Here is a 15,262-nt window from a genome sequence, read left to right as displayed (position 1 = left end):
CCCCGGGGATCCGCCCGCCTCTCTCCGCCTGGCCCAGCGGCGCGGCCGCGGGAGGACTTTGTCCACTACTAGCCCAACCTCGGGCGCCCAGTTCTGAAGGCAAAGGGTCCCCTGCCTTGCACAACTCGGAGCCGCCGAGGAGGTGACGGCGGTAGCTCTGGGGCGGCTCGCTGCCATTCACTACCATTCTGTTTCCCTGAGGCGCCGCCTTCCAATTGCCCCGGCTCCGCTAGGAGGCGCGCGCTCCAGCCGCTCCGCCGCGCGGCCCCGACCGCACTTAAGTCCGAGGCGAAGAAAGAAAAGGATGCCGGCAGCCGCAGCTCCCTGTCCGCGCCGCCGGGCCCGCGCAGGCGCGCGCGGCTCCTGTTCTCGCGGGCGCCCCTCCCCCCGGCCGCCAGGCGCGCCGCGGGCGGGGTCGGCGCGGGGGGCGGAGCCGGCGCGGGCTCGGCTGGGGCCCGGCCCGGGATTAGTTGGTTTCGGGAGCGGAGGAGGGAGCCCGACCGTCGCGAGCGTCAAACAGACAAAGCACGTCAGGGGGCCCGGCCGGGGGGGGCGTCGGCCCGGGGCTCGGTGGTGCCCCAGCCCGCGCGGAGGGCCCTGCGGACCCGCGCGCCGCCGCCGCCTCGCAACAGGTCCGGGCGGCCTCGCTCTCCGCTCCCCTCCCCCGCATCCGCGACCCCCGGGGCGCCTCAGCTCGGCCGGGGTCGCAGTCTGGCCACCCGCTTCCATGCGGTTCGGGTCCAAGATGATGCCGGTAAGGGGGTGAGCGGCCGGGGCGTCGGGCCCGGAAGTGTGCGGGGTCGCGTGCCAGGGACTGGTCCGCGCCCTCGGGCGCGTCGGGGAAGGAGCCCGGGGCCGGGGGCCCGCGCGGAGGGGCCGGGGCTTTCCGAGCTTCTAGCGGGTTTCTGGAGGGGGAGGCTCCATCCTCAGGGTTCTGCGCCCACAGCCGGCCTGGGGGCGCGGCGAGACCCTGACCGCGAGGCGGGTTCCCCCAGCTGCTTCCGAGTCAGGCGTGCCGCCCGCGAGTCCAGCAGCCACTCAAACTTTTCGTCTTTCACTAGGTCTTGACTTTTTTGCAGTTCTTGAAGGTCAAGAATACGGGAACTGGGGACCTTGTTCTTTGCTGGGTCTTTTTTTTTCTTTTAACTTTTTACTGGAGTGAAACATACGTTACTGGAACGGGTACCTTTGCATTGTTTTTAATCGAATTTCGATCTTGATATCCGCAGTAGCAGCTAAGTCACCCTTACCTCTTTGTGGAAACTGGTTGTGGTAAATGCCGTCTCGGAAGTTTTAGATTGCAGGAAAGCGTACGTGCCTGGCTCCCTTCATTTTCCACAGCTTGTTTAGCAAAACCTCCGGATAGGATTAGTGTGTTCTTTAGGAGCTCTGCAGGCTTTTGACACGGCCACCAGGCCACAGGTGAACAGCAGGTTTGAGACGTTTCTGAAATGTCTCTTGTCATTTAGCGATCGCGGAATGGAGGTTTGCGGTGGGTTGTGGTGGCTTCTGCAGACTTCAGTAGCGAGTTTCTTCGTGGAAGTTGTACTTGCACCTCTCCCACTGAAGTGGGGACATCTTGCAGGCATCCCATGCTTGTGGCTCCATTTGTTTAGACAGAAACAAAAAGCTTTTACTTTTATAAAGTCTGTGGAATGGAGTGATGACAAAGTTTGCAGTCACGCATACAGAGTATATAATATGCTGTCCCCTGGACCCCTACTTGTGTCATGGAGGGCGTCCTGAACTCTCATTGGGCCGACTTAACAATTCACTAGATTAGTAATTGGGTTTAGATGGTTTGGGATATTTTGTCCTGCCAGGATAAAAGGAATTTGAAAGTAGCATTATGCATCTTAGTTTAATGCCTGGTTATGAAGTCAGGTTTGTGGTGTGAATACCCAATATTGAAATAATGGACCATAGATAAGGGTGATAGATTTTGCTGTTAAGATTTTTATTTCCTGGATTTACATCTCTTTGTGTTGAAATAACTTGTACGGATTGTCTGTGAATTTTTCCTAATAATAGGAGCAAGAGAAACACGTATCAGTTGTTGCTGTATGGTTTCTTCCTTGTTTTTTGTCAAGGTATCCTTTGGAGATACCCTACCAAGGTATCCGTTGTGTAGCTGAATTCATAAAACGTTATGTGGCTCTTGAGACTACATTCAATTTAGCAATATGATTCTTCTGATTGCCTTTCTAATGTCAGAATAGAATCCTAACACGGACTCAGTGTGGTGTGATGGCACGTACACCAGCTTTGAAGTCAGACTAACACCTCAGTATTGCTCAGCTACTACCTTTAGTGACTGTAGCCAGTTAAAAAAAATTTGTCCCTCAGTTTCATCATCTGTAAAATGGGGATAATAGTACTCAGCTCTTAGGGTGGTTTGAGGATCTAGCTTCCAACAGGTGGTAGATAAAAGCCTTTGAATTTCCAATGTTGGTTAAACTGGAGATTCTCAGATTTGTGATATATAAAAATATGAAATAATTTTTCATTTAGTAGACTCATGTTATATGTGTCTTTATACTGTAATATTTTGGATATTTGAAAATAAAACTTTTATTAAGTATATTTCTCATCTTTGGCTTTTAATATGCTTGGATTTTTATTCCAACATGAATGTAATTTTGTTACATTACTTTGAAAAATTCTAACCAACTTACCAGGAAAAGCACATTTAATGTAAAAAAATGGGTAGTCTCAGAATGTAGACAGTTGGCCTTGATGTACTTTTATTGTGGTAAAATATACATGAAATAAAATTTACCATTTTAACTATATTTAAATGTACAGTTCTGTGGCATTAGGTACATTCCTTGATTTGCTTTTAAAGGGATTCTGAAGATAATGGTTTACTATTTAGACTGCATTTATTAAAAGTGTGCAAATAGGCCAGGTGCGGTGGCTCATGCCTGTAATCTCAGCACTTTGGGAGGCCGAGGCGGGTGGATCACGAGGTCAAGAGATTGAGATCCTCCTGGCCGGCATGGTGAAACCTCGTCTCTACTAAAAATACAAAAATTAGCTGGGCGTGGTGGCATGCGCCTGTAGCCCCAGCTACTGGAGAGGCTGAGGCAGGGGAATTGCTTGAACCCCGGAGGTGGGGTTGCAGTGAGCCGAGATGGTAACTAAGAGAGACTCCATCTCAAAAAAAAAAAAGAAGTACAAATAAATTGTGTTCATGTGTTTTCTCACCAAATGGTACAGGATCAAGTGGTTTTCTTTAATGTGGGACATGAAGCGATAATTGGATCCAAAACCAAAAGTGGAAGATGTATTTTAGAAGGCTAACTAAGAATAAAGAGCAAGCTCGGCAAATCACCGTAGAGGGAATGATAGGGTACTGCAGAAATGGGAGTGATAATTACTCTCACTTTGAGATACCTGCCATTGTTGGTATCTCTAGTTCTGTGATATTTCCACAACTTGCTGAGGAGAAACTGGTTATACTTTCATACTTGACATCTTCTTTTTCCTGATGAAAGAAGAGATTATTTGCACTTTGAGAGTTTGGCTTTTTAGTGATCCATTCATTGTACTTGATTATCAAATAAAGGGAGGAGGCAGTTATCGCAAGCAAAAATTCTTAGTCATTTGAAAATTACATGAGATATCTTTTATTCATTACTTTGATTTCGTTAAGTGTTATGCTCAGAACAAAAATGTGTTCTTAAGAAAGAGCTTGGCTAACTCTAAAAGCTACTCTGCTCTTTTCAGCTAATAGTTTCATAAAAATTTTTGTTTGTACCTACTGTTGAAATGATAAATTAAAACAAATTATTTACAAAACTACACAGTATTTGGTAGCGCCCCCTGGAAAACCAGAAGGCTTGAATTTGCCTGTCACTTGGTAGTTGGAGATACTGTATATTTGGCCTGAGTGTCCAGCTGTAATGGAAATGCTCTGTATCTGTGCTGTCCAGCATGGCAGTCACCAGCCACGTGTGGCTACTGCACTTCAAATGTGGCCAAGGGAACTGAAGAACTGAACTTGAGTTAATTTTAATTATATTTAAATAGCCACATGCCTGGTGGTTACTATATGACAATGCAGTCAAACCGACATCATCATATAGCCTTTATACAGATATTTTAAAGAAAATAATAGCTGGGCCGGGCGTGATGGCTACGCCTGTAATCCCAGAACTTTGGGAGGCTGAGGGAGTGGATCATGAGGTCAGGAGTTCGAGACCAGCCTCAACATAGTGAAACCCTGTCTCTACTAAAAATACAAAAATTAGCGGGTGTGGTAGCGTGCGCCTGTAATCCCAGCTACTCAGGAGGCTGAGGCAGGAAAATCGCTTGAACGCTTGAGGCAGAGGTTGCAGTGAGCTGAGATGGCACCATTACACTCCAGCCTGGGGGACAGAGCGAGACTGTCTCAGAAAAAAAAAAAAAAAAAAAAAAGAAAATAATAGCTTATTTTAAAAAGCTCAGTTGAAGTGATCATAGTTTAATTTCTAAGTTTATGGCATTTTATCTTTCATTGCTGCACGGGCATAATTATTTCATGATGCTGCAAAATAAAATTTGAGCTTATAATTTTGAGGGTCTAGAAAAAAATGGGATGTTACAGTATCTCCTTTAGCAGTTTGACCAGCTGATCAGTAGAATTTGTATATTTCTGAGCATAACTGCAAAGTGTGCAGCTCCACAGACCAGTGGCTTAACTTTTGCTTAAATACTTGTATTATTATTTACAAAGGTCTGGTTTTATTTGCACAGATTTGCACAAAACAACTGAAATTGTGTTTTGAAACTGAAAATCTTTCAAGTTATGTATTTGGAACATTATATTTGTATGATTTCAAGTTATGTATTTAAAACATTTTATTTGTATGATTTTATCATATTTTGAAAGAATTCTTTTTGCTTGAGTAATAGTGTAGAAAATTAGCTTAGATCAGGCTTTATTCCAGAATAAAGTTTAGAATAGGTCCCTAAAGAGAGGTTCCTATCTTTATAGAATTACAGTTACCAAAGGCTGTTAAACAAATAATCTATTTTTAGAAATGTGCAAAATATTTCACATTTCTTTTCTTTTCTTTTTTTTTTTTGAGACAGAGTCTTACCACTCTGTAGCCCAGGCTGGAGTGCAGTAGCACGATCTCAGCTTACTGCAGCCTCCGCCTCAGAGGTTCAAGCAATTCTATGCCTCACCCTCCCAAGTAGCTGGGATTACAGGTTACGCTCAGCTAATTTTTGTATTTTTTAGTAGAGATGGGGTTTTACCATATTGTCCAGGCTGGTCTCGAACTCCTGACCCCGGTGATCCACTAGCCTTGGCCTCCCAAAGTGCTGGGATTACAGGCATGAGCCACTGCGCCCGGTAGTGTCTCACATTTCATGTGCATTAGTTTTGTTGCCTTGTGACTTCAGCTCTTAAAAGCTGAAAGATGTTTGAACATTTCTGTATTTTTACCTGTTTCAGAGAAATCAGATTTAGACTTTTTTAAAGAAATTTACACAAGCATACACCTGCTTATATTTAACAATTAAGGAGAATGTATTTATCTGGAAGACACATGGAGGGTCATTTATTCACATACACTGCTTCTAGGAAGAACTGTGTTCCGTCTGTCTTTATCCCCACCACCCCAGCAGACAAGAAAACAAAACTTTCTTTTCTGGAGCTTTTAAGAATACTGTAGACCTTTATCTCTTTTGGTGATCTTCCACAGTGTGTGGCACTCTTAAAAAGTCTTTCTAAAGCTAAGTTAACACTGATTATTCTTGAAGCTCGTGTTATCTAGCCTCTCCTTAGCTTAAATAGGATAACTGCATACCAGTATGTGCTCTCACCAGCTTCTCCACAAGGATCTCACAGAATAAGAAGAATAGCAATTAAGAGTTTAGGAATCCAGAGTGTTCTTTTCAGCTCATGCCACTTAAGCCACACGTTATTTAAATACTTGTTTTTTGATGGTGTGCTAGTTACTGAACAGAACATTCTCTTTAATCAGATGTAACTAAAAAAAGAAAACATAGATGATGTGACTATGTATGAAATGTATAGTTATATTGAAGTGGTAGGTGAGACATTAAAATTCTATGTCTTATTGGGTCATTCGGGGATCTTTTAGGAGCATTAAGTTTTAAGTAGTCAGTGATTTCTTAAAACACTTCGCATACCATCTTATCAAAATAAATGTCTTATCAAAGAAATGCAACTTTTAAACATTATTAGATAATAGGCAGGAAAAGTAGTTTTACAGATTTAGAAACTTTTTTCTACATAAAATTACTCAAAACCAAATTATTTGTTTGGATAATCGAACCAGATTTTTGATGAATATGTTCATTTGGCCAGTAAGTACTGAACTTTCACTTTTTTGTTTGTTTGTTTGTTTAGACAGAGTCTTGCTCTATCACCCAGGCTGGAGTGCAGTGGCATGGCATCATCTCAGCTCACTGCAACCTCTGCCTCCTGGGCTCAAGTGATTCTCTAGCAGCAGCCTCCCGAATAGTTGGGATTACAGGAGTGCACCACCACACCCAGCTACATTTTTTTTTTTCTATTTTTAGTAGAGACGAGGTTTCACCATGTTGACCAGGCTGGTCTCGAACTCCTGACCTCAAGTGATCTGCCTCCCAAAGTGCTGGGATTATAGGCGTGAGCGACTGCACTTGGCCAAACTTTGACTTTTGAAGTGCATACTTCAGTTGTTTTTCTGGATACAGGTTTATAACTTAATACTACTTTATTTAAATTTCAAACATATCAACCCAAAATCCCTTAAGGCACAAGCATAGAAAAGTAGTAGAAAACCATGATGAATAAACTATTATAGATTACCAGTAAACTGCTTGTGGTAACAAAAAATGATTAAGGCAATTTACTGTTCTTCCACAGGGAGTGAACAATTTATATGTAAAAGCAGGGAGAGTGGAAGCTTCACTCTAACTTCTCTCCTGGAGATGAAGAGGAGCCCCCTTTCTGTGCCTCACACTGTGCCTGGTGATTTAGGTTGGTCATCCTGTCTAATCCCCTTACTACACTCTGAAGTTGATCTTCCCACTCTCATTCAACAGATGAGGAATTTGAAGCTCAAAGGGTTTAAGTAATTTGTTTCTGGTCACTAGTAGAAATGAGATTTGAACTGCCTGCCCGCAAACACGTGCTCTGTTCAAGATGGCAAATGCTTGGGTCAGAATATTTTTATATGTTTGACAGGACAAACAGTGGTAATGATGTTCTTTTGGCTAATTGTAACTTCAAAAATTGCTTTTCAAAGCATAACCCTACTGTAGTTTTAAAGTAGAAAAGGAAAAATGGAAAAAAAAGATGGAGACATCTTCCCTTACTTAAATCCATACTGGATGAGAAGATTGGTAAATAGTTCTCTTATGGACTTGTTAAATGATGTGGAGGTGCTTACCTCCCCCTGGGCAAAGGAAACATCTCAATAGCTGTTTCTTCCCACCTCTGTCTAATAATACTACCATAGAGATCTCAGATCTTCCACATCTGCAGGGAAGGAGAAGGGGTGTGGTAATTAGCTTTTGTATAAGGGGTGCTAAATAGTCTTTCTTGAGATGATATCTGTAAATGTGGTTTGAAGGTGATAATATATTAGGTTGGTGCAAAAGTAATTTCGGTTCTTACCATCACCTTTAATGGCAAAACCACAATTACTTTTGTACCATCCTAATAGGAAAGGAGCAGAGTAGGATAGGCATGTTGGGAGAAGTGAAGGACAGGGACACATACAATGTCTGCTGTGAGATGACCAGTGTCATTCAGCTGTTTCCAGTTACTCGAATGGTGCAGCAATGACTTTGATGTGTCCATATGGGAGTGGAGTGAGTGTCTGCACTTGCAGCTTCAGGACTGTCCATGTAGTAGGGAGTAGTAATTCAGTGTAGTCAGATACGTTTGTTGGAAATAGATTAGGAGCTGATTTTGAATGAAATCACATTAAATCTTTGCTTTTCATTCTCCCTCTTTAACCATTTGGTTGTTTTTGGATGGCCTTTTGGGGATAACATCTGCTCAAAAGATATTTAGTTACTATGTTCTGTATTCCAGGCACTGTTGTAAATGCTATGGAGACAGGAAAGGAAGTTTTCAGGGAGCTTTACCTTTCTTTCATAGTGCTTAATGGAGGATTTGGGTGGGAGAGAGAGAAAATAAACAAAAAAGAAAAACATGAGAGTTAAATGGGATTTAAGAAAGGTAATGTGACTGCAATGGCTACTTTAGATTGGATGGTCAGGAAGTGACCTTTCAGCTGAGACCTGAATGACAAGAAGGAGCTGCTCCTGTGAAGATTTGCAGGTGGAGCATTTCAAGTGGGCATGATTCCCAGGCACTGGTGCAGAGGCCCCGAGGAAGCACTAGGGGCTGGGGCGAGGGACGGGGGAAGGGGGGTGGCAGGGGCAGGGCAGGTCTTCATGGGCAGAGGGCAGAGGGCAGAGTGACTAGAGCTGAGGAAAAGACCTGTCAGCATATAGGTTTTTGTGGGCCAGAGGGAAGGGTGGAGGTGGCATGGGAAGGGACGTGGGAGCCACAGAAGAGGTTTAGTAAGCAAAAGCGACAACCTGATTGATTAGGAAAGCTCACTCTGTTGCTGTGTGGACAGTGGATCTTAGAGGTGCCAGAGTGTAAGGCTTGGGCAAGGTGGGAAGAGTAGGAAAGTCTACAGAAAGCTGCCAAAAATAAATTAAAGAGTTTTAATTTTATTTATTTTTTATTTTTTACTACATCTAAGGCCCAGATGACAGTAAGAATTGGTTGTGAAGCCGCTCAAGAGTTTGTCACTTTCTCTGATAAATTGTTTTATTGACCCTCAGACGCCCCAGGGGTGAGAGGAGAAACAGTAGCACTTACCCAGGGTTGGAAGTAAGACAAGACAGGAATCCTGGAAGATCACTCCTGTATCCACAAGCTCCTTCCTGTGGGACTAAAGAGAAACCATACTTTTTATATTACCAGAGAGCTCTGGAGAGCTCTGACAGCTACACAGAGCAGTTTAAATTTAGGCTTGAGAGAAAGCCTTCTGTCACCATGTTTCTTTAAAACCCAGTAGTGTGTATCAGGTTTCTCAAGGAAGCCATAGTCTGTCCTGAAATGCTTTAGGACAGCTTTACTTTTGATCACGTGATCAGAGTGCACTGGAAGCTTCTGATGCTTCAACTTAAAAGTTCCTTGACTCCCCCGCCTTTTTTTTTAAAAATTTTAAAACAATAATATCTTCATTTTTCCGGCATAAAGTAGCGAGTGACCTAGGAAAATCAAGTCAGAGTTAACTTTAATTCTAGAAACGGTCTCTTTGTGCCAGTGTTTTCTGCATCACAACAAGATCTAGATAATAACTGCTTAGTTTGTGTTATGTAGGTAATTTTCAAAAATTTTGTTAATTTCCTGAAAAGGTTGGGGGGCATCTATTTTGGATAATGCTTTTATTTTAAAGGTTGATTGGATCTTTCTCTGGTAGGTTTTGCTTGTTGCTTTTAGTAGCCAGGGACCTGGACTTTTCATTCTGCTTCCTTTCCTCTCTTCTGTTTTCTCCTGGAGCTGTTGAGTCACCAGGGCACACAGATCCCTGTTCTCCATTCCCTGGGGCGCCTGTTTGGCCTCACCCCTCTCCTACCTGTACTGTTGTAATGCTCTTCTTATCTGTGTTCTGACCTTTTCTGTTCTCTGCCCTGTCAGGCCATTTAAGGCACTGCTTCCCTGGTGGTCTTTTAGAAACAGCAGCGTGTCTCTTCCCTCTCCAGAATTCTTCAAGTCTGACCTCTGTTCCCTACAGCATAAAATATATAAACTCTTTAGTGAGATAGAAAGTTTCTTTATTATGTAGCCCAGTGGATTTCAGCCTTTTTGTGTCATTGATACATTTCCATTTCAGAATTTTTAGCTGCATAATGGAAATGATTGAAAAACTCAAAACATCTATTAAACACAGCACCAGCTGTGGCACAGTAGTGGGAATGCCTTGTGCTGTGCAGAAGAGCACCTGGTCACCTTGCAGTTCATTCGCCCTGTCTTTGGAATTGTGTTTTGTCTTGCTCACAGCAAGTTGTACTCTGTTGCATATTGCTCTCCACTCTTGCCTATTGCCCTCCATGACTTGCTCCACTCCATCGGACTTTGCCTTAACAGTGTGTGTATGAAACAAATTTTGTGCATTGAAAGTTTTTGCAGCACATTTCGTGGCTTGTGGGTTGAGAATTGACCCATCTCTTCTTATTTGTCCTGCCTTGCCTCCCACCTCTCTGTGCTTCAACAGTTCCAGGACTGTAGTTGTGAGGGCATGCCACAGTTTCCTGTGTCTTTATACACAATGTTTCTCTGCCTAGATGGTTCTCTTCCTGCTTGTGTTACTCACCCTACAGTTTCAGCTTAATAGTACTTAACATTAAGCCTTCTTCTACTGCTTGGAGGGGATTTTTTTTTCTGTTCTCACTGGACTTCGGATGCTTTAAATGTACTTCACCAGGAAGTTCTCATTTCTCAACATTGCACCCTTTTCATTGTTTGCAGTGCTTCTTCGTTGTTCCATAAGCTCTAAGAGGATGTGGACCATGCCTTTTCATCTTTGTGTTTCTAGTACTTACACAGTGTTTGGCATACTGTAGGGATTTAATATTGTTTGAGTTAATGGATGAATGAATATTCTTATTTTGGATTTTCTTTGGTGAGTGTAGTTCTTGCCTCTACTTCTATAGCAAAGTGGGAGGTAGGAAGGAAATAACTAGAAGCAATGGATTGGTTGTAGTTCGATCATCATGGATAGATCTTAAAAAATGTAGTGTTTAGTGAGTAAAAATAAAAAATAGAATGAAATCTGTAACAGTACCTTTACGTAAAATAACACAAATGCCTGGCACACAACAAGGCTCAGTTTAGAAGGAAGCACACCAACACTAAACTTATCAATAGTTGGAGTCGGGGAGGAATTAACTAAATGTATTTGTTCTTTTGCTTTATACATTGATTGTTTATGACAGATATTGAAGCAGAGTAGCCTAAGATGAGTTGCTTTAGAGGATACATTCAGAATTTGAAACCTATCTAAATTCAGCTTCAGGCATTGTTGAAAGAAGAGAAAAGATTTCTTAGTTTTACATAAGCAGAATTCTTTGAGACATTGTCTGACTTTGAAAACGTTCACTGTGAAGTAATATCATTTATAGATAAACATTTCTTGATGCTTCAGGATGTGAACATCCTCTTTGTCATGTTCTTGTCGCCTGTTAACTTTCTCCTCTTCGTGGAACTTTGATTCCCTGCGTCACAGTTTCAGTTCAGTCCAACAAACTTGTATTGCATATTTGCTTTGTGTGAGATCTGACAGAGTTTTTCGGGGAGTGAGGTATCATGTAGGAGGAGAAACACCAGGAAAGAACCATTTAAGAACCAAAACCTGTGTCCTAAAGAATGTATGGACCAGTAGGACAGATAAGACAGGGATACAAACAACTACAGTGTGAATGGTTGTCAGAGAAGCAAAGAGAATATTTACTTCTGGCTGGAGGTAGGTGTGTGGGTAGGGACGGATGGAGTGGAGGAAGTTTTATGGTCTTTGAATTATTCTGGAAGGATGGGGATGACATTGACACTACAGGACAGTGTAGGAATCAGGTGAGCTACTCTGGGGAGAGAAGTGAGGAAAAGTGTGGCTATTTTTAGATTTCTCATTTGGTGACTTGAGGCTATAACTGTGGAGTAGATAATTTAAAATACGTTTTAGGTCTTAATATTTCTTGTAATTGAAATGGAATTCCTTGAAATTCAAAGTATGCAAATATAAATACCCGTGTATATGATCATAATGTATTGGTATTGTTGTTGGGTTAACTACTGGTATTGTAATTAATATATACATAGATTAATATACACTTCTGTTATTTGCTAGCGAAACTAATACTCTACATTATTTACAGCAAATTACTCAGAAACCTAGCTTCATGTTACTTCCCTGCTCAAAACCCTCTAATGCAGTGGTTCTTAAACTTAAGTGTGAGTACTGAGCCTCACCTCTGGGGTTTCTGAATCAGGAGGTGTGGAGCAGGGCCTGGGACTTCATATTTGACAAGTTGCCAGGTGATGCTGGTGCTGTTTGAGAATTGCACATTGCAAATCACTACTCAAGTGACTTTTCCCTTGCAATAAAGTCCATACTCCTTATTCTTGACCTACAAGGCCCTGCTCGAGCTAGCCCCTGTTCTACCTCTGCCCTCATTGGCACAAGTCTGTATTCCTGATGTGGCGTTTTTTCTGGTCGTGGAATTACCACTTCCGGGCCTTTGATGAAATGTCTTCCTTCAGATGTTTCAAGTGACTCTGGCTTCTTCAGTCTCAGCTCCAAAGTCCCCTGCACCCTGAGGTGTCTTTCCTAATCACGATCAGCCATCCTCTCCTCATCACTTCCATAATTCTTTATCATATCACTTTATATATTACGCTCATGTGTGTACTACCAGCCTCTCTTCTCTGCCCTAAAGAAGGCAAGCTTTTTCATCACTGTGTTCCTTTTGCTTTAACTGTGCTTTCTTAGTAGGTGTTTAGTAAGTACTAATGGGTGAATGAATGAAACTTCTTATTGAAGTCAGAAAGAAGTTAGGATTGAGGGGAAGGCATAGAACCAGGAGCTTCTTTGGCATGGCTGGCTTTGATAGGATATGACTCCTATAAGTTTCTATGTAGAGGTCCCTGTTACCTGTTTATGTATATGAAGTGGTTCTCTTACCAGACATCTGTGACCAGCAGGGCTACTTTATGAATTTTTCCTTAATTAAAGTAACCACTTCATATTTGCTGTATCATTTTCTTCCAGAATGTTGATTATTTCAGAATATGATTGTGTGCTCCAGATGGTATTGAATGAATGGTCAGGATAGTCCATGCATGATTAACATTTTAACAGAATATTGTTCAAATTGATATTGAGACTTCACATGTTATTGATTTCTGAATTCTATTAACTTGCTGTAAGTGAGCAAAGAAATAGTTTATGATGTAAAAAAATCCTTTGAATATGATTTTATGATTTTGCTTTAAATAAACTCAGATGTAAGTGATAGGAACCGATGGGTTGATGTTAAAAATATGCCATCATAAAAAGTGGTACACTTAGCGTAGAAGTAGGTTTAATATCATTGAGCCTTAATAGAACATTGGTATACATAACTCATGGTAATTGATGAAGATTTTTAAAAGCAGTTTAATGGCTCCAGGAGTGAACTCTAGAGGAACAGCTAAGAAATCATGATAGGCCTTTGTAAACAGTGATTCTCTGATAACTTTAATAAGGTTGGGACCCATTGTCAGGGAGGTAGAGAGTGTCTCTTTGAGGGAAAGGACTCAAATATGTAGTGTCCCTGTGACTCCCGAGGAAGGTTCCAGAGACCCCTGTGGGTTGCTTACACAGATATTGGAGAGATGAGGAAGGACAGCCCAGGCTGGGGTAGTTGAGCAGCACACTTCTTGCAGAATACTGGCAGCCTAGCCCACAGCTAGGGTGCAGCATGTCTGAATTAGGGAGCCAAGCTCACCAGTGCTCTTGGTGTGCAGTCCCAGCTGGCAGAGTGAGCACTGGAGCAGAGTTCTAGGTCTGTGCAGAGACAGGCAGAGTATCCTCGAGGACTGGAATGGTCTGCATCTCCTTCCTAAACCCCGCCCAGTGTTAGAAGCCATGGTTGGGCTAAATGGCTGTGTATGAGTTTGAAAGAAACTTTGGTTATATCTTAATTTAATCCCTGCTTGTATCGCAGTGTTGGGAGAGGTGTTTTTGCTTGACTGGATTATAGGAAGCCTAGTGGCATCCTCCTCTTACAAAAAATATTTTCAGGCCATCCTTCGTAAGAGGTACAACAAAATCTAGAAACTGAAGTAATAGTTTTACATTTATCTTCCTACAGAGGACTTGTGAAACACAGAAACCATTAGGATTTTCCCCTAATCTCTCTACAAACGTAATTGCCTGGCTGTTCCTGTGGTATTTCCTGTGAGTTGCAAAATTTGGGGAGGATTTGTGTCACTCTTTTTACAGATTGTTCATTTCATAATTTTCTCTTTTTTCCTCTTAGGTAAACTTGAAGGATTTGAGTTTTTATAAATGAAAGCTCTGAAGGTGCTGTTGTAGAGCTTAATTTCCCTTTGGTGACAGGGAACGTCTTATACTCTTGGTTCCTTTCTTCTTTCTGTAGAACTTCACATGATTTTCTTAATCAAATGAATAAACGTTAGCCTTTGACTCATCTTGTAAATGCCGTAATCATTTATTTTTGTATTTCCTCTTAGAAAAGTCTTTCAGATTTTAATCTGAAATAATTCCTCTTTAAAATGAGTTATTCTTGTGTTGATAGCATAACATCATAGTTACAGTACATACATGCTCTATAAACACAGAACTCTTAAATCTGTGACCCATTGTTTTTAAATGAAAATAATCTGTGACTTTGAATTTTTGGAAGGGCAAATCTTCATTTGGATATGACTGATATGAATTACTGTGCAGCGAGTCTGTAGGTGGCCTGGCACAACTTAACACAGTGTTTTTTTTTTACCTTTCCCTGAACTTTCCTTCTCTCGAGATAGATGACTATAGGAGGTAGAAACAAATTGTAATCACATTTACCATTTTTGATGAAATATTTTCATGTTCTTTTATCCCAGTTTGTATTAAGTATACTTTTAAATTGTAAATTATTATAAAACTATTTTACTGTTGAGATTTAAAAAATTTAAAAGTGATGTCTATACTTGCCCCTGGTGTCGCTGATTTTCTGTGTGTTTCATACAGGTCAGTATATATATATATATTTTAGATGGTAGATGTGTGTGTGTGCATGTACCCACATACATATTTTTACTTTTTTTTTTTTTTTTGGGAGACAGCATCTTGCTCTGTCGCCCAAGCTGGAGTGCAGTGGCACGATCATAGTTCACTATAACCTTGAATTCCTGGGATCAAGCACTCCTCCCACCTCAGTCTCTTGAGTAGCTAGGACGGACTACAGGTACATGCTACCACACCCAGCTAATTTTTTTTTTTTTTAATATAAATGGGGAAATGGGGTCTTACTGTGTTGCCCAGACTGGCCTCTAGCTCCTGGCCTGAAGTGATCCTCCCGCCTCAGCCTCAAAGTACTGAGATTACAGGCAGGAGCAGGAGCCACCCTGTCTGGCCAAGATGGTGTGCGTGTGTGTGTATCTATGTATGTATGTGTGTATATGTGTGTGTGTGTGTGTGTGTGTGTATATATATATATATATATATTTTTTTTTTTTTTTTTTTGAGAC

General features: G+C 41.7%; 1 protein-coding gene across 3 annotated transcripts in view; it reads left to right on the top strand.

Annotated features, from left to right (window-relative positions):
- The first annotated feature begins 432 nt into the window (after positions 1-432).
- Positions 433-15,262, top strand: part of TP53BP2 (tumor protein p53 binding protein 2) — a 67,260-nt gene continuing 52,430 nt past the window's right edge. The window contains exons 1-2 of one of the 3 annotated variants that reach the window (XM_031935866.1): positions 633-754; positions 6,866-6,979. Coding sequence is in view for 1 of the 3 variants with exons in the window: in XM_023203667.3 (XP_023059435.1) it covers positions 728-754 (27 nt within the window). In the remaining 2 variants the exon portion in view is untranslated. Of the gene's footprint in view, positions 755-6,865; positions 6,980-15,262 lie in introns of all 3 variants that reach the window. The other 2 variants (XM_023203667.3, XM_031935868.1) reach the window with 2 other exon arrangements.

This window comes from Piliocolobus tephrosceles, chromosome 1 (genome assembly GCF_002776525.5).
Source record: "Piliocolobus tephrosceles isolate RC106 chromosome 1, ASM277652v3, whole genome shotgun sequence".
In the NCBI taxonomy this organism is placed as follows: domain Eukaryota; kingdom Metazoa; phylum Chordata; class Mammalia; order Primates; family Cercopithecidae; genus Piliocolobus; species Piliocolobus tephrosceles.
The sequence above is the reverse complement of the archived record's forward strand: the minus strand, read 5'-3'. Positions and strand labels throughout refer to the sequence as shown.